General features: G+C 45.7%; 1 protein-coding gene across 1 annotated transcript in view; it reads right to left on the bottom strand.

Annotated features, from left to right (window-relative positions):
• Positions 1-2,143: 2,143 nt before the first annotated feature.
• The window catches only part of DDI2 (DNA damage inducible 1 homolog 2), a gene marked incomplete at both ends in the record, with an annotated part of 42,777 nt that continues 26,819 nt past the window's right edge, over positions 2,144-18,101 (bottom strand). The window contains 5 exons of the mRNA XM_080691322.1: positions 2,144-2,310; positions 2,560-2,749; positions 4,819-4,922; positions 8,794-8,922; positions 14,614-14,741. Of these exons, the coding sequence (XP_080547448.1) occupies positions 2,144-2,310; positions 2,560-2,749; positions 4,819-4,922; positions 8,794-8,922; positions 14,614-14,741 (718 nt within the window). The remainder of the gene's footprint in view (positions 2,311-2,559; positions 2,750-4,818; positions 4,923-8,793; positions 8,923-14,613; positions 14,742-18,101) is intronic.

The following is an 18,101-nucleotide window of genomic DNA, read 5'->3' as shown; positions in this document are numbered from 1 at the left end:
CAAATAGGACGTGATGCTAGAGATTTCTCTACTTAAACAACACAGATTAGCACAGGCCGGACATACCACTAGCAGAAGATCCTGACACAGAACATTGACATTGGCATATCTGCTTCAAGGAGCCCGAAAACATCTGTGTCCTCCCCCACCTCTGTGGCACTGGGGATGGAACCCAAGGGCACGCTACCTCCATGCTATACCTCCACACCCAGGTTTTGTTTTGAAACAGGTCTCACTGGGTTATGGCGAGTCTTAATACTTGCTGACGCTGTCTTAGAACCTGCGAGCCTCCTGCATCAGCCTCCTAATTGCTGTGATTATGGGCATGCACCACCCATTCCCAGCTCTGTGGATTCTATTTTAATCTCAACTTTTTGTTTTTAATTAAAATAAGGTAATTATCCAAAGGGGATAATGGTTACGGGTGGTTTAGAAAACACGGGTATCATCAGCCAGTATTTCTCCAATAATAGGATCAAGACTATGGAGAGAAAAAAGGGTAATATATCCTACTACTAAATTATACTGTGATTAAGCTGATAAATTACCCCCAAAATGGTAAGGAAAGCCAGGTGTGGCAACATACACCTGTAATTCCAGTATTTTGGAGGCTGAGACAATCTCAGCAAGAAGTGAGACTCATCAACCTTATTTTGAGACCCTGTTTCAAAATAAAATAGGGCAGGTGGTATTCCTCAAAGGTAAAATGCCCCTTGAGTCCAATCCTCAGAACCCACTCCCAACATACAAAAACAGCCAAGGCAAACAGGTATGTCAGGCTCATTCAAGCTCACCTTGCTTGGAATATTAAGATGATTAAAAAATCTCCCATTCTTAGCCTCAGCTACTTAGTGAGGCTCTCAGCAACTTAGTGAGACCCTGTTTCCAAAAAATATATAAAAAAAAAGGTCTGGGAGTGTAGCCCGGAGGTAGAAAGCCTCTGGGTTCCACCCCCAGTACACCAAAAAAAAAAAAAAAAAAAAAAATCTCCCATTCTTTCAAAATACTTAAGTTACAACCAACACCTCACTTTATATATATATATATATTTTGCGGGTCTGGGGATGAAACCCAGGGGCATTTGACCTCCGAGCTACACCCCCTGTCCTATTTTTTATTCTTTATTTTGAAACCGGGTCTCACTGAGTTGCAGAGGGCCTCACTAAGTAGCTGAGGCTGGCTGCGAATCATGATCCTCTGGTCTCAGCCTTCCAAATGCTGGGATTACAAGCGTGCGCCACCACACCCGGCTCCCACTTTTATTATATATAAAACTAGGCTGTAAGAGCAGATTCAGAACAAGGCCAACTTGGGTAACTCCATGTGCTACCCATGCCCATTCTACCGGCTCAAGGCTGGACACTGGAATATTTTACAGGAAAATGTGGGAAATCTGGCTGCCCCCTTCAATTCTTTGGTACTAGGGATAGAACCCTGGGGCACTGTACCTCCAAGCTATACCCCCAGCCCTATTTTTTATTCTCGATTTTGAAACAGGATCTCACTGACTTGCAAAGGGCCTCAATAAGTAGCTGAAGTTGCCCTCGAACCAAGATCCTCTAGTCTCAGCCTCACAAATGCTGGGATTACAGGTGTGTGCCGCCACGCTCGGCTTACTCTAGCTTTTTAAAAAGGGTATCTCTCGGTTGCCATCCTCCCGTCTTGGTCTCCCAAGTCCTGGAAGCACAGGCCTGCACCATCACAACCAGCTCTGGCTGCTTACTCTTAAAGTTCATTAGCTCTATTCTCTTTAAGATAATGCTATATTCCCCAGATTTGCAACTCTAATATTTTTTACTGTACTAGAAAAAGCAATGTGTGAGATTAGTCATACTGATGAATAATTCTGGCTCAAAACTTTAAAATAACTCAAACTTAAGAGTTAATTCTTTTCAGCTTCTAGAAAATGTATTCGTGTCATTGCTCTGTAACAGATGGGAGATTTCAGAAACTGTGTTGTTCCATTTATCGAGAAAATTTGGTTCTGTCTTTAGATCTGAACAGGCTAAAACACTTGACACAAAAAAGTACTAGGTAACGTGACTGCAAGGGTTTCTGCACTGTGTATATGTTGTTCTACGTTGAGGACACAACTGTGATTTCAGGAAGAACATAAAACAGTCACACTTTGATTCATGTTCAATTAGCCTTCCTGTCGGTTCTTCTTGGTAGCAGCACTTTCACTTTTTAAAAATGCAGACTGCTTAGTCACAGCGCCGCTGCCGTCCTTCAAAGTAAAGAGCCTACGGGAAGAAACTTCCAGGGAAATGTTGAACTCCCAGGCTGGTATCTGCTCACTGCTGTTACTTCCTTTAGGATAAAAAGAAGATGTCAGGAAGCCTACCAAAATACATCTAATCAAGTAACTCCCCGATCTACCTTTTACACAGTAATGGATGGCTGTTCTTTATCAGATGAACCAACGCTTTTCTTTATTGTATTAAAAGGTGGGAGAAGGAAGTTAAGACAAACAATGATGACTATTACTGGATAATGAGATGATACAAATGAAAGGGTCCTCAGCCCACAGCCTAAAGAGCACCTGGCCGCCACAAATACCTGCGTCCTCTGCGGACTTCTGAATGGCTTCTGCTAATTCCTGGTCTGCAATCTCTTCAGGCCGCAGGTCCTCTCGGCCGGCCCCATACGCTAGCCGAGCACACTCTGGCAGCTCTCCCTCGGGAAGGAAGGTGGTCTGTGAGCCCGTGGTGCCGATCACCAGCACGTTTTTCTTTAGATCAATGGAACACTTAGAAGAAAAAATAAAACAGTAACAAAAGTAGATACAGCACAAGGCAGAAATAAATTCCTGAACTCAAAAAAACTCCATTCCTTAAGAGTAACTGTGGCAAGGAGAGAAGATTCTCTTGCAAAACAAAAACAAAAAAATTTTTTTTCTGAGAGCATATGATTTATTTTCTTTCTCTTTCTCTTTCTCTTCCTCCCTCCCTCCCTCCCTCTCTCTCTCCTGGGGATTGAACTAAGGAACTTCCTAACTCTGAGCTACACGCGCAGCCCTTTCTGTTTTTTATTTCCAAATAGGGTCTTGTTAGGTTGCTGAAGCTAACCTTGAACCTGCAATCCTCCTGTCTCAGCCTCCCAAGTCCTGGAATTACAGCCATACACCAGGACCCCTGACTACATTTTTTTTTTTTGCAGTACTGGGGATTGAACCCAGGGGCATCTACCTCTGAGCTACACCAGCAGCCTTATTTTTTATTCTTTATTTTCAGAAAAAGGGTCTCACTGAGTTGTAGAGGACCTAAGTAGCTGAGGCTGGCTGCGAACTGCAATCCTCCTGTCTCAGCCTCCCAAATGCTGGGATTATAAGTGTGCACCACCATACCTAGCCCTTAGCCCTATTTTTTTTTAATTCTTTTTTTTGTGGTACTGGGGGTGAAACCCAGCATCTTTTTTTACCTCCGGGCTATACACACCCCTCCTAACTGTGAATTTCTTCTCAAGCACTACTTTGTCAGCACAAAACTCCATGAGTGAACCCTAAAGCTACACGAGGGAATGAAAGTGCCGGTTATAATGTCAAAACAGCAGAGCTGGGCATGGTGGCACATGTTCGTAATTCTAGTATTTGGGAGGCTGAGACAGAGGATCTGGGTTCATGGTCAGCCTCAGTACTTAGTGAGGTCCTCCACAACTTAATAAGCTCCTGTTTCAAAATAAAGAATAAAAAATAGGGCTGGGAGCCGGGCATGGTGGCGCACGCTTGTAATCCCAGCATTTGGGAGGCTGAGACAGGAGGATCGCGGTTCGCGGATCACCTCAGCTAATTAGTGAGGTCCTCTGCAACTCAGTGTGACCCTGTTTCAAAATAAAAAATAAAAAATACAGCTGGAGGTGTAGCTTGGAGGTAGAATGCTCCTGGGTTCCATTCCCAGTACCACAAACAAAGAAGAAAAAAAGAAAAAAAGAAAAAAAAAAAAAAAGACAGCAGGATTTAAGAAATTCCCAAAGAGATTTCATGAACAAAGATATTTATTTATTTATTTATTTATTTATTTATTTATTTATTTATTTATTTTTGCGGGTCTGGAGATGGAACCCAGGGGCTTCAACCTCCGAGCTACACCCCCTGCCCTATTTTATTTTTATTCTTTATTTTGAAACCGGGTCTCGTGATCCTCCAGGTGTCAGCCTCCCGAATGCTGGGATTACAAGCGTGAGCCACCACGCCCGGCTTCAAAGACTCTATTTAAGCCGGGCATGGTGGTGCACACTTGTAATTTCAGCATTTGGGAGGCTGAGGCAGTAGAATTGCACAGGTTTGAAGCCAGCCTCAGCCTCAGAGGCCCTTTGCAATTCAGCGAGACCCTGTTTCAAAAAATAGAGTAGCTGGGCGTGGTGGCGAGCGCTTGTAATCCCTGCGCTTGGGAGGCTGAGACAGGAGGATCGCACAGATTTGAAGCCAGCCTCAGCTACTTAGTGAGGCTCTCAGTAACTTAGTGAGACCCTGTTTCCAAATAAAGTATAAAATAGATCTGGGAGTATAGCCCGGAGGTAGAAAGCCCCTGGGTTCCACCCTAGTACCACCAAAAAAAAAAAAAAAAAAAAAAGGACTGGGGGTGTCACTCGGAGATAGAATAACTCTGGGCTCCATCCCCAATCCCGCAAACAAAACAAAGATTCTCTTTATAATGATAAATCAAGTCTTGTATGTCATCATGATCAAGTAAGAACATTTTCAGATTTGAAAAAGCTTGGCTCTTTGGTGTTCTAATATACGTAATCACCAGAAGCCATATGATAACAGCCCTAAAAAAATGCAAGAAGGGGGTACCAAGAAATGAGGTTCTTTATTACCTGATGCCTTTTAAGCATGTCCAGTCCCAGAAGCATGTCCATGGGCTGTTCCTCCAGGATGGAGAAGGAGCATGCCAGGAAGTCTCCTTCTATCTGAACCTGAGCTAAAGGACAAATAGAGAAGAGAAAAACTGCTGAGGCTGGCTTCCAACCTGCAATCCTGTCCTTCTGCCTCAGCCTCCCAGGTCCTGGGACCACAGGCACGCCCGGCTCCTGTTTTGTGGTGGGGCACACTTGTGATCCCAGCATTTGGGAGGCCGAGACAGGACGATCCGTGCTCGAGGATACCCTCAGTTACTGGGTGAGGCCCTCTGCGACTCAGTGAGACTCTTTTAAAATAAAGAATAAAAAATAGGGCTGGGGGTGTAGCTCAGATGTAGAACAGCCCCTGGGTTCCATTCCCAGCACTGCAATAAACAAACAAACAAACAAGCCTACATAAAAGAGAAATGATTTGTTGCCACTTATTGTACTCGAGTTCTTTTTGTGAGAGCAGAAACACCATGTACGGGTTTGTGTGCACCGCCCCGCCTTGCCTCTCATCAGATACTACTCTGCTATTGGTAAACAGCTGGCAGCTGGGCATGGTGGTGCACACTTGGAATCCAAGTACTGAGAGGTGGAGACAGGAGGACCGCAGGTTCTAACCTAACCTCTGCAACGTAGCCAGGCTCTCAGCAACCCAGTGAGACCCTGTTTCCAAATAAGAAATAAAATCTGTCTGAGGGTGTAGCTTGTAGGTGAATCTATCCCTAGTACCAAAAATATAAATAAAACAGCTACCAAAGAATGTATGCAATAAATGTACAGTATAAAGTATTATAAAATTAAAAACCCACACCATTTGTGGTGTATGCCATAATCCCAGTACTTGGGAGACTAAAATAGGATTATGGGTTCAAGTACAGTCTCAGCACAACTTAGTAAGAACCTCAACAATTCAGCAAGGGCCTGTTTCAAAATAAATAGGGCAGCCGGGCGTGGTGGCTCACACTTGTAATCCCTGCGCTTGGGAGGCTGAGACAGGAGGATCGCACAGGTTCGAAGCCAGCCTCAGCTACTTAGTGAGACCCTGTTTCCAAAAAAAAAAAAAAAAAAAAAAAAGGTCTGGGAGTATAGCCCAGAGGCCCAGAGGTAGAAAGCCCTGGGTTGGGTTCCACCCCTGGTACCACCACGACCAAAAAAAGGGCAGACATATAACTCAGCAGCAGTAGAAGACTCCTGGGTTCAACTCATAGTACTAGAAAAATTTATAAAAAAAAAACGTCTGGGGATATAGCTCAGTGGTAAAGTGCTTGCCTAGTATTTGCAAGCCCCAAGGAAAGCAGGAAAAGAGGAGAAGAGAGGTGAGCTGAGAGGATAAAAAGGAAGGAAGAGGTGGGGCGGAGCATGCATGCTTGGCCCCAGGATTTGAGAGGCCAAGACAGAAGGATCAGTTTTAAAGCCTGCCTCAGCCAGGCATAGTGGTGCACGCTTGTAACCCCAGTACTTGGAAGGCTGAGACAGGAGGATCCAGGTTTAAAGCCGGCCTTAGCTACTTAGTGAGATCTTGTTTCAAAATAAAGAACAAAAATCCAGGTGTGGTGGCACATGCTTGTAATCCAGTACCTGGGAGGTTGAGACAGGAGGATCGCGGCTCACAGCCAGCCTCAGTTACTTAGTGAGGCCCCCTGCAACTTAGTGAGATCCTGTTTCAGAATAAAGGACAAAAAAACTGGGTTGGGGATACTGCTCACAGGTAGAAATGTCCCTGGGTTCAACCCCTAGTACTGTTTCCTCCCCACAAAACAAGATAACAACAAAATAGGGCTGGGGGTAGCTAAGAAATAGTTTAGAAGCAAAAACAAACAAACAAACAAAAACCAAACAAACAAGGGTGTGAGTGAACAATCAGCCTCATCTCTGTACCCCAGTCCAAAGTCCCCACATGCCCACACAGTCAAAGCCTCATCTCTGTACCCCAATCCAAAGTCCCCACATGCCCACAGTCAAAGCCTCATCTCTGTACCCCAGTCTAAAGTCCCCACATGCCCACACAGTCAAAGCTATTCTTTTCCTCCCCCAGTCCTCCAGATTACCCTGGTTTTTGTGTTAATCATTCCCAGCTGTTTCTTACGGTTTTGACGAGGACTGTTTGTATTTCTAAGCAGCATATTATTTTGTGGTGATGAACTATAATTTACTTCTTTCACTCAAATATTTTGAGATTTATCCTAATAAATGCACATTATATTCTCTCTCTTGTTTTGTGGTACTAAAGAGTGAACTCAGGGGCATTCTACCTCCAAGCTATACTTCAAACTCCCAGGTCCTTTTACATCCCCCCCCGCCCCCCCCCAGTACTGGGGATGGAACCCAGGGGCATTCGACCTCCAAGCTACACCCCAGCCCTATTTTTTATTCTTTATTTTGAAACGGGGTCTCACTGAGTTGCAGAGGGCCTCACTACTTAAGTAGCTGGGCCTGGCCGTGAACCGCGATCCTCTGGTTTCAGCCTCCTGAATGCTGGGATTACAAGTGTGCGCCACCATGCTGGGCTTATTTCTTCTATCTTTTAAAGAACTTCCTAGCCGGGCGTGGTGGCGCACACTTGTAATCCCAGTACCTGGGAGGCTGAGACAGGAGGATCCAAGTTTGTGGCCAGCCTCAGCTACTTAGTGAGGCCCTCCGCAACTTAGTGAGACCCTGTTTTATTTTTATTTATTTATTTTGTGGTGAGGGTGGAGCCAAGTGGTTTTTCTACCTCCGGGCTATACTCCCAGACTTATTTTATACTGTATCTGGAAACAGGGTCTCACTAAGTTGCTGAGAGCCTCACCAAGTAGTTGAGGCTGGCTTCGAACCTGTGCCATCCTCCTGTCTCAGCCTCCCAAGTGCAGGGATTACAAGCGTGCGCCACCACGCCTGTCTGAGACCCTGTTTTAAAATAAAGAATAAAAAATAGGGCTGGGGGAGTAGCTCGGAGATAGAATGCCCCCGTGTTCAATCAATCCCCAGCACACCACACACACACACACACACACACACAAAAAAAAAAACAAAAAAACAAAAACCAACAACAACAACAAAAAACTCCTTCTTAGCCAGGTGTGGAAGTGTGTGCCTATAATCCTAATAATGAGAGAGCTGCAGTTCAACGCCAGCCTTAGCAATTTGGCAAGACCCTGTTCCAAAATAAAAAATAAAAGCCAGGCACAGTGGTGCATGCATGTAATCACAGTATTTGGGAAGCTGAGACAGGAAAATTGTAGGCTGGATGACAGCCATAGCAACTAGTGGCACTATCGACTGAGTGAGATTCTGTGTCAAATAAAAGTAAAATAGGGTTGGAGGACTGCAGGTTTGAGGACAGACTCAGGAAGAGATGAGATTCTCATCTGTCTAGTGAGTTCCTGTTTCAAAAATAAATACAATAGCCGGGCGTGGTGGCACACGCCTGTAATCCCCGCGCTTGGGAGGCTGAGACAGGAGGATCGCACGGGTTCGAAGCCAGCCTCAGCTACTGAGTGAGGCTCTCAGCAACTTAGTGAGACCCTGTTTCCAAATAAAGTATAAAATAGGTCTGGGAGTGTAGCCCAGAGGTAGAAAGCCCCTGGGTTCCATCCTCAGTACCACCAAAAAAAACCCAAAAAAACCCCAAAAAACCCCAAAACAAAAAAAAAAAAAAAAAACAATAGGGCTGGTGTGTAGCTTGGATGTAGAATAACTCTGGGTTCAATCCCAGTACCACCACCACCATCACGACCACCACAACAAACAAACTTGAGGTGTAGGTTGAAGGCAGAGTATCCTTCCTATCTTAGCTTCCCAAGTACAAGGGGCGCCACACTGCGCCTGGCTAAAACGTCTAGAAAGTAGGGCTTGCTGAATCCAAAGAACCCACACAAAAGAAATTTCAAAACAAAACAAACGTTGACACCTATCACCCTACAAATATCCTACAGAAAACCAGCAATTCCGAGCGCTTGTGCTCACCTAGATGCACCCTTCCAATGATCTTCTGGGTGCCCACGCCTTTGGCGATCCCTGCCCACCGACGGTCCACCAGCCTCATTATATTACACCTTTCTGCACAAGCTTGGCTCATAATAGTCATTTGGGCACCTAAAGGAGAGAAAAGCATCAGATAATAAGAACAAAATCTACATTTTTGGCAAGATTCAAAGGACAGCATTAAGAACAAGGCAGAAAGTAAGGATGGCTAGAGGATCCAGTCTGTAGCATCGTTTCTACCTAGTGGGGCCCTTCCCACTTAATTCAACTTTCAGTTTTAGGTTAGAATCTGAAACATAGTTTCAGATTCTTGACTTTGAGGGGAAAAGGTTTTTGTTGCAATGTAACAATTAAATATTTTAAACTCTACCAAAAGAAAGCAAAACTACCTGGGATCCGGTGATGATGATGATGTCTACAGACAGTGATGCTAAATAAAGCAGCACCAAGAGCAGTTCTTACTGTTATTTTTACTTCAAACTTTGGGACACTAAAGCTCACAGGTTAAAAAATATACCCTAAGGCTGGGGGGTATTGTCAGTGTTAGAGCACTTGCGTAGATTGCAGGAGGCCCTGGGTTCATGCTCTAGTACCACCTCCAAACAAACACACGCACACACAAACCCAGACAAAAACTAGTCTTCCATAAATGAGAACTGACCCCCTTGCAAGGGGACAATGTCTGTCTTCCCAACCATTCTGTAGATAGGATATTGGATTCACAATGTCCTCCCCCCATCAGCCCTCACAGAAACCAGGCAGCCATGCTGGAGGCAGGGCTCGTTTGCCAAGAAGGGGTCCTTGGAGACTGTATGCGGTGCAGGTAGTCCTGTCTGTCCTCCACGTGGGAACCCTCACTCTCTCCACCCCCACTTCCTGTTTTCATGCCCTGAACGCCACAGACCTGGCCTGACGTGAACTGATCTGAAACGTCCAGAAACTGTGTGCAAACTTCCGTCCTCTAGGCTGTGGTCCACAGCTTTGGATTATAGCAGTGCAAATGCTGACTCAAAGTACCGTTAGGACCCCTGGGGGCCCAGAATCCTCCGGGTCTGTCTCCACCTTCAGTTTCCCTAAACTACCATTGACTGCCTTCAAATCTCTTACTTGTTCATCTGTTTTGTTTGTTTATTGTTGTTGTTGTTTGGTACTGGGGATGGAACCCAGGGGCTTTCTACCTCTGGGCTATCCTCCCAGACCTATTTTATATTTTATTTGGAAACAGGGTCTAAGTTGCTGAGAGCCTCACTAGGCAGCTCAGGCTGGCTTCAAACCTGTGCGATCCTCCTGTCTCAGCCTCCCAAGCGCTGGGATTACAAGTGCGCCACCACGCCCGGCACGTTCATCTGTTTTTAACAGTCCTCTATGGTTCCTACCCTGCAAACTGTTGAGACCACATCAGCACAGCCTCACGCCCCACCCACCCCATCCTGGCCCCAGTGCTCACTCCGGGCCGCCCACTGCCACTACTCTAGCGGTCCACTCTGGAGCCGGGTGTGCCCTCCAGCTCTTATTCACTTTGGCCTCCTGTAATAGGTCACTTCCTTGTTCTCGCTCCCTCTGAATTTCACCTGTTTAAGTCCCAGCTCAAGTACTACCTTTCCACAGGTAATTTCACCCCTTGCTCGATTCCAGCACTTCCTTTTCATCTTCATCACCAGGTGTCCTACACTTTATGAGCACTAAAAGATCTCAGCATTTAAGGATAGTAAGATTCAAAAAGGCCCAGAAATAGTCACATAAACGCAAATGTGGGTCGGGCGTGGTGGCGCATGCTTGTAATTCCACTATTTGGGAGGCTGACACAGGAGGATCACAGATTCTCAGCCAGCCTCAGTAACTTGGAGAGATCTTATTTAAAAAACTATAAAAAACTGCCAGGCGTGGTGGCGCAGGCTTGTAATCCCTGCGCTTGGGAGGCTGAGACAGGAGGATTGCACGGGTTCGAAGCCAGCCTCAGCTACTTAGTGAGGCTCTCAGCAACTTAGTGAGACCCTGTTTCCAAATAAAGTATAAAATAGGTCTGGGAGTATAGCTCGGAGGTAGAAAGCCTCTGGGTTTCACCTCCAGTACCACACACACAAAAAAAAAACTATAAAAAACTAAAGAATAGCTGGGCATGGTGGCACATGCTTGTAATCCCCACGCTTGGGAGGCGGAGACAGGAGGATCGCACAGGTTCGAAGCGGAAGCCAGTGCGGTGGCTTAAGAGACCCTGTTTCCAAATAAAAATATAAAAAAATAGGTCTGGGAGTGTAGCCTGGAGGTAGAAGGGCTTCCAGGAACCCCAGTGCCACCAAAAAAACCCAAAACAAAACAAAACAAAACAAAATTAAGAATAAGCTGGGCATGGTGGCACATACTTGTAATCCCAGCATTTGGGAGGCTGAGACAGAAGGATCCTGATTCAAAGCCAGCCCCGGCTAATTAGTGAGGTCCTTTGCAACTCAGTGAGACCCTGTTTCAAGATAAAAAAAAAAAAAAAAAAAAAAGGCCAGGTGTGGTGGCGCACCCATGTAATTCCAGCATTTGGGAGGTAGAGACTAGAGGATCACGGTTCACGGACAGCCTCAGCTACTTAGATCCTCTGCAATTTAGTGAGACCTCTTTCAAAATAAAGAATAAAAAATAGGGCTGGAGGTGCAGCTCAGAGGCAGAATGACCTTAAGTTCCATCCCCAGTAACACCAAAACAAAACAAAACCTAAACGACCAGGTGTAGCTCGGAGGTAGAATGTCGCTGGGTTCCACCCCTAGTACCACCTTCCCCCCTAAAAAAAGCAATGTGGGAAGGAAGGCCATTCTTTCTTTCCACCCTCCTCACATTATTTCACAAAAGCAAGCTACTGATGCAATCAAAGTGAGCCAGCCGGGATGAAGGGCGGCCCTTCCCTGTTCTCTCCCAAGCTCAGCTCAATGCCCTCTCTTTGGATGTGCAGGGGTGAAGAGTTCTGGTATCAAGCAGACCTGATCCAAAATCCACGATACCTAACTCTGTACACCCGGGAGACGGCCTTTACCTTTCCCTATCCAAGTTCTCTTATCTATAAAGTAAGAAAAATAGTAGAACACAGTTCATAGAGATGTTCTGAGGATGAAATAAAATGGATCAAATAACATGGTACATATATTTAGTGCCTGGTATGGAGTTGGCACACCTAGGAGCCGAGTGGTAGAGGAGCGTCTCACGTGCATTTGTACTTCACACAGGAGCCCTCTGAAGCTCGAGCGAGTAAACCCTACTGCCCCAAACTCAGGAAATGCATTCCTTTTTGGTGGCACTGGTTGTTTAACCCAGAGGCATTCTACCTCTGAGCTCCAACTCAGCCCCATTTTATTATTTTACTTTATTGTAGTAGTACTGAGGATTGAATCTAGGGCATTCTACCTTTGAGCCACACCCTCAGCCCTATGTTTTTATTTTTACTTTAAAACAAGGTCTCAATAAGTTTATGAGTCTCACTTTTTTTGTGGTACTGGGGATGGAACCCAGGGAGGGGCATTCTACCTCTGAGCTATCTCCCAGCCCGATTTTTTATTCTTTATTTTGAAACAGGGTCTTACTGAGTTGCAAGGGGCTTCATTAAGTAGTTGAGGCTGTCCTCGAACCGTGATCCTCCTTTCTCAACTTAGCAAGTATTGGAATTAAAGAGAAGTACAACGGTGCTTGGCTGGGTTTCTTTTTTTTTTTGGTGGTACTGGGGTTCCTGGAAGCCCTTCTACCTCCGGGTGACACTCCCAGACCTATTTTTACATTTTTATTTGGAAACAGGGTCTCCTAAGCCAGCGTGCGCAGCTGGCTTCGAACCTGCGCGATCCTCCTGTCTCTGCCTCCCAAGCACGGGGATTACAAGCGTGCGCCACCACGCCCGGCTCATTTTTTTTTTTAATAATTTTTTTTTTTTGTATTGGGGATTGAACCCAGAGGCATTCTACCTCCAAGCTACACCCTCAATCCAGTTTCATTTTTCATCTGGAAACGGGGTCTCACTAGGTGTTGCAAATTGCCAAGACTGAGTCTGAACCTGTGATCCTCCTGTCTCAGCCTCCCAAGTACAGGAATTACAAGTTGCACCACTAACCTGGCTCTGGAGTTTCATCTTTTATATTGAATAACCAAAGTTTATTTCTCTTAGGAGTGCTTGCATCTCAGGTTCACGGACAGTCTCAGCTACTACTCAGTGAGGCCCTTTGTAACTCATTGAGATCCTGTTTTAAAATAAAGAATAAAAAATAGGGCTGGGGGTATAGCTCAGATATGGAATGCCCCTGGGTTCCATCCCCAGTACTGTAATAAATAAATAGGGATAGGGGTGTAGCTTGGAGGTAGAATGCTCCTGGATTTCATCCCCAATACCGCAATAAAATAAATAAACAAACAAACAAACAAACAAACAAACAAACAAACACATAAAGGGCTGGGCATGTACCTCAGAGGTAGAATGCATGCCTCTAGGTTCCAGCTGCAGTAAAACACGCATGCATGCATGCATGCTGCATAAGACCACCTGGACACACTTCACTCAGGAATGTTCAAAGAATGTTCTAATTAAAAAACAAAAAGTTAGCCAGGCATGGTTGGCTCACACTTGTAATCCCCATGCTTAGGAGGCTAAGTATAGCCAGGAGGTAGAAAGCCCCTGGGTTCCACTCCCAGTACTACAAAATAATAAAAGAAGCCAGGCGTGGTGGCACACGCTTGTAATCCCCGTGCTTGGGAGGCGGAGACAGGAGGACTGCGCAGGTTTCAAGCCAGCCGTACCAGCTTAAGAGACCCTGTTAAAAAAAAAAAAAAAGTATAAAATAGGTCTGGGAGTGTAGCCTGGAGGTAGAAGGGCTTCCAGGAACCCCAGTACCACCAAAAACAAAAACAAAAAACAAAGAGTTATAAGCTGGGCGTGGTGACGCACCTTGTAACTCCAGTACTTGGGAGGCTGAGACAGGAGGATCAAAGGTTCACCGCCAGTTTGAAGCTACTCAGTGAGGCCTCCACAACTTAGTGAGGCACTGTTTCAAAATAAAGAAGAAAAAAATAGGTCTAGGGTGTAGCTTGGAGGTAGAAGGCCCCTGGGCTCAATCCCTGGTACCACCCAAAACAGAACAAAACAAATAAAAAGACTAGGTGTAGAATGCCCGTGTTTAATCCCCAGTACTACAAGACAGACAGACAGACAAACAAACAAACAAACAACAAAGAGTTATTACTGAGAGAAAAGGTGCCGTTTACTCTAACACAGACTTCTTGAACCCAGGCGGCAAACACTGCTTTTCTTACTCAACTCCAAGGCCAGGAGGCATGTCCCACTGAGCTCCACTCCTCACCGCGTGGGCAAAGCGCTGGGACGCGGGCCAGGTGGGAATGTACTTGGCCTCTGCCCTACACAGCTCCTTCTCACAGCTCATTCCTTTTGTGTGTGTGGTACTGGGGATTAAACCCATTCTGCCTCTGTGCTGCCCCCCAGCCCTTTTGACTCTGAGACAGAGTCATGCTAAGTTGCTGAGGCGGTCTTGAACCTGTGACCCTCCTGCTGCAGAATTACTGGGTTCATTGGTGTGTGTCCCCATTCCCAGCTTATTGCCCCTTAATTCTAAAAGTCTATTACTCCCAATTTCCTGCATAAGCATCCAAGAAATTCAGGCTACTACATAAAGGGAGGCAAGAAAATAAAGATGCTACAAAATACAAAACAGGTTAAACTATTTAAGCAAGGACTATGGCTACGTGGATACCAGGGTGTCCTCATAGTCCAAGCCGGATCAGGAGATGGGGAGAGAGGAAACACAAAGAAGACGGAGCTGTCACCTGAGTCAACAAAGGCCTTCACAGGATGTCCGTTCACTTTGCAGTTAATATAAAGCATCACTACTTGGCCGAAGCTTTCCGGAGCCTCTTCCATAGCTATCGTCATGTTCTCCTCAATGTTCTGTTGCCTGTAACAAACCAAAACCAGCCACACTAGCGCACTATTATTTCCAGGAAGAGATATCTGTTTCAGAGTCACAATATTAAAAACAGATCCAGACGTATCTTCTGTCGTAACTAGAACAGCTGGGCGCGGTGCCCTATCCTGCGCTGGCGATTTGGAAGCAGCGAGAGGTGCAGTTTGGCAGGGTATCTAAGGTACATGCTGGGCGTGGCGCGCACACCTGTAATCCCAGCGTTTGGGAGGCTGAGACAGGAGGCTCGCATGTTTGAAGTCAGCCTCAGCAACCTAGCAAGGCTCTCAGCAACTTGATGAGACTGCTTCCAAATAAAGAAAATGGAGCTGGGCGTGGTGGTGCACGCCCATAATCCCCATGCTTGGGAGGCGGAGACACTAGGATCCCTGCGGGTTCAAAGTCAGCCTTGCTGGCCTTAAGAGACCCTGTTTCCAAATAAAAAGTATAAAATAGGTCTGGGAGTGTAGCCTGGAGGTAGAAGGGTTTCCAGGAACTCCAGTACCACCAAAATAAATAAATAAACAAACAAACAAACAAATAAATATGGGCTGGAGGTGTAGCTTGAAGTTAGAATGCATTTAATCCCTAGTATCTCTTAGACACACACACACACACACACACACACACACACACAAAGTTTGCAAAGAATTCATATATTATACTTGAATAAAGATAATGAGAAAAAAAGACTATACATAATGTAACTATCTGTGCTTCACTGACTGTAACTGCTCTGAATAAGTTTTTGTTTTGGTGGTTCTTGGGATTAAAGCCATGGGCACTACACCTCTGAGCTACACCCATGGCCCTATTCTATTTTATTTTTGATTCTGAAACAGCCTCACTAGGTTACTGCACATTGGCCTGGAACTGGTAATCCTACCAGGAATGGGTTTTCTGTAAAATGAGGATAATAATAAATTCCCTCCCATCACAGGACTGCTGCGAGGGTCAGAGCATTTACTCTAAGGTATGGGCATGCAAACAAAGGATCAAAACTGCTCCACCCGCTGGGTGTGGTAGCACAGGCCTCCAGCCTGCAGGGTCAAGGCCAGCCTCAGCAATTTAGCCAGGCACCCAGCAAGGTACTGAGACTATTTTGAGAGGGGGGAGGCAGAGCTTGGGGTGAAGCTCAGAGGGAGAACACTCCCGGGTTGAATCCCAGCACTCCTCCCCCTTACACAGACAAAGGCATCTACCTACTGAAAATCTGCACACAGGTGGGTTGTTATTGTTCACAGGGCCCATCAAATAATTTCCTTATTTCTTTTGTTTTGTTCTTGTGGTACTGGAATTATTTTGTGTGCGTGGTACTGGAAATCAAACTCAGGGGCATGCTACCTCTGAGCTACACCCCCAGCCCTATTTTTTCATTCTTTGCTTTGAAACAGGGCGTCAAGTTGCAGAGGGCCTCACTAAGTAGCTGACTGGCCACAAACCCACAATCCTCCTGTCTCAGCCTCCCAAGTACTGGGATTTCAAGGGTGTGCCACCACACCCAGCCAATGCCAGGCATTTTCAAACTGTCCTATGGCTGCAGCTGCTCTCACCTGGCAGTGGCATAGCTGAACGTGGGCAAGAGATCCGAGGGCTGCAAAGCCTGAAATATTTACACTCTAGCCCTCCATGGAGAAAGTCTGCGGAGCCTTGCTCTAGAGTGCCTGTCCTTTTTGTAATAATACTCTAGTTCAACTGAACTAACTGCTTAATCAGCCATCCTGTAATAAAATATTAAGCTTCCCAGGTCTAAGGCACCCTGTTTAATTTAGTTACACGGACACGAAAGCCATCACTCCTCAGTGTACGTGTGTCTGTGCAGGATGCCAAACTACACCATGGTCTGCATTTGATATACCCACAGCTTCTGTCCTACTGTACACTCAGTAGCCGAGGCTGTCTGTGACCGCGATCCTCTGGTCTCAGCCTCCCGAATGCTGGGGTTACACGCGTGCGCCGCCACGCCCGGCTGAGCTTCTCTTAAAGAACGGATTTACGGAGCTTCCTCCCCACACCGCCAGAACAGGGGCCTCACGATGCGCTTCACTTGGGCTCCTCCAGCAGCCTGGGCTATGGTTTCCTCTGACGCCTTCCTGCTTCCTGCTTCTGGGGCTAAACACAGCTTAAGGCGGCTCTCCCTCAGAGATAAGACGCGGTCTAGTAGGGAGGACAGGAATATCTTCCCATCTGTCTGGTAGATTTAACTGGTAAGACTTTTCTCACAGAACACTTAACAAAAACATGAGTGAATGGCTTAGGGCTGTCAACTCTTTCTGGCATACAGTTTACATTTTCTAAAATTCCAAATGCAGTCAAATAAGAAAAATTTTAAAAAGTACTATTTGACTTCCAAGGTGACAGTGTTAACATAACCAAGTCAGGATTTATTTAAGTAATTAAAGATGGTGATAAACTGGGCATGGTGGTCCCTGCTTATAATTCCAGTTCATGGGAAGTTGAGACAGAAGGATCTCAGGTTCAAAGCCAGTCTCAGCAACTTAGTGAGACCCTCTGCAACTTAGTGAAATCTTCTTTCAAAATAAAAAAATAAGTTGGGCATGAGGGCACACGTTTGTAATCCCAGCATTTGGGAGGCTGAGAGCAGAGGATCGCAGTTCAAAGACAACTCCAGCTACTTAGTGAGGCCCTTTGCAACTCAGTGAGATCCTGTTTCAAAATAAAAGAATAAAAAAGAGGGCAAGAGGTGTTGCTCAGAGGGTTGCATCTCCATTAATCCCCTCCACAAATAAATAAGACTGAGCATGGTGACACAGCTTGTAATCCCAGTACTTGGGAGGCTGAGACAGGGGAATCACGGTTTGTGGACAGCCTCAGCTACTAAGTGAGGCCCTTGGCAACTTAGTGAGACCCTGTTTTGAAATAAAGAATATAAAATAGGGCTAAGGTGTAGCTCGGAATTAGAATAATCCTCGGTTCAATCCCAGCACTAAAACAACAACAAAAAAAGAAAACAAGCCAGACATGGCAGTGCAGGCCTGTAATCCCAGAACTTGGGAGGCTGAGCCAGGAGGATGGTAGGTTCAAGACCAGCCTCAGCAACTGTGTGAGGCCCTTAGCAACATAGCAAGACCTAGTTAAAAATAAAAATTAAAAGCAGGGCAAGGTAGTGCATGCTTATAATCCCAATACTTGGGAGGCTGAGAGGAGGCTCTTCACAATTTAGGGAGAATCTGTTTCCAAATAAATAAAATTGGGAGTACAGGTTGTGCTGTAACTAGTTTATTGAAAACTCATTTGCTCTCAGAAAGTGTGGCTACGATTGCTTCCAGCTTCCCCCCTTCTATTAAGAGATGCTATAGAGAGCTGCAAGGAAGCCCACAAGAAAGGCTGCAG

Source organism: Muscardinus avellanarius (genome assembly GCF_963383645.1).
Source record: "Muscardinus avellanarius genome assembly, chromosome: 3".
NCBI lineage: Eukaryota > Metazoa > Chordata > Mammalia > Rodentia > Gliridae > Muscardinus > Muscardinus avellanarius.
The sequence above is the reverse complement of the archived record's forward strand: the minus strand, read 5'-3'. Positions and strand labels throughout refer to the sequence as shown.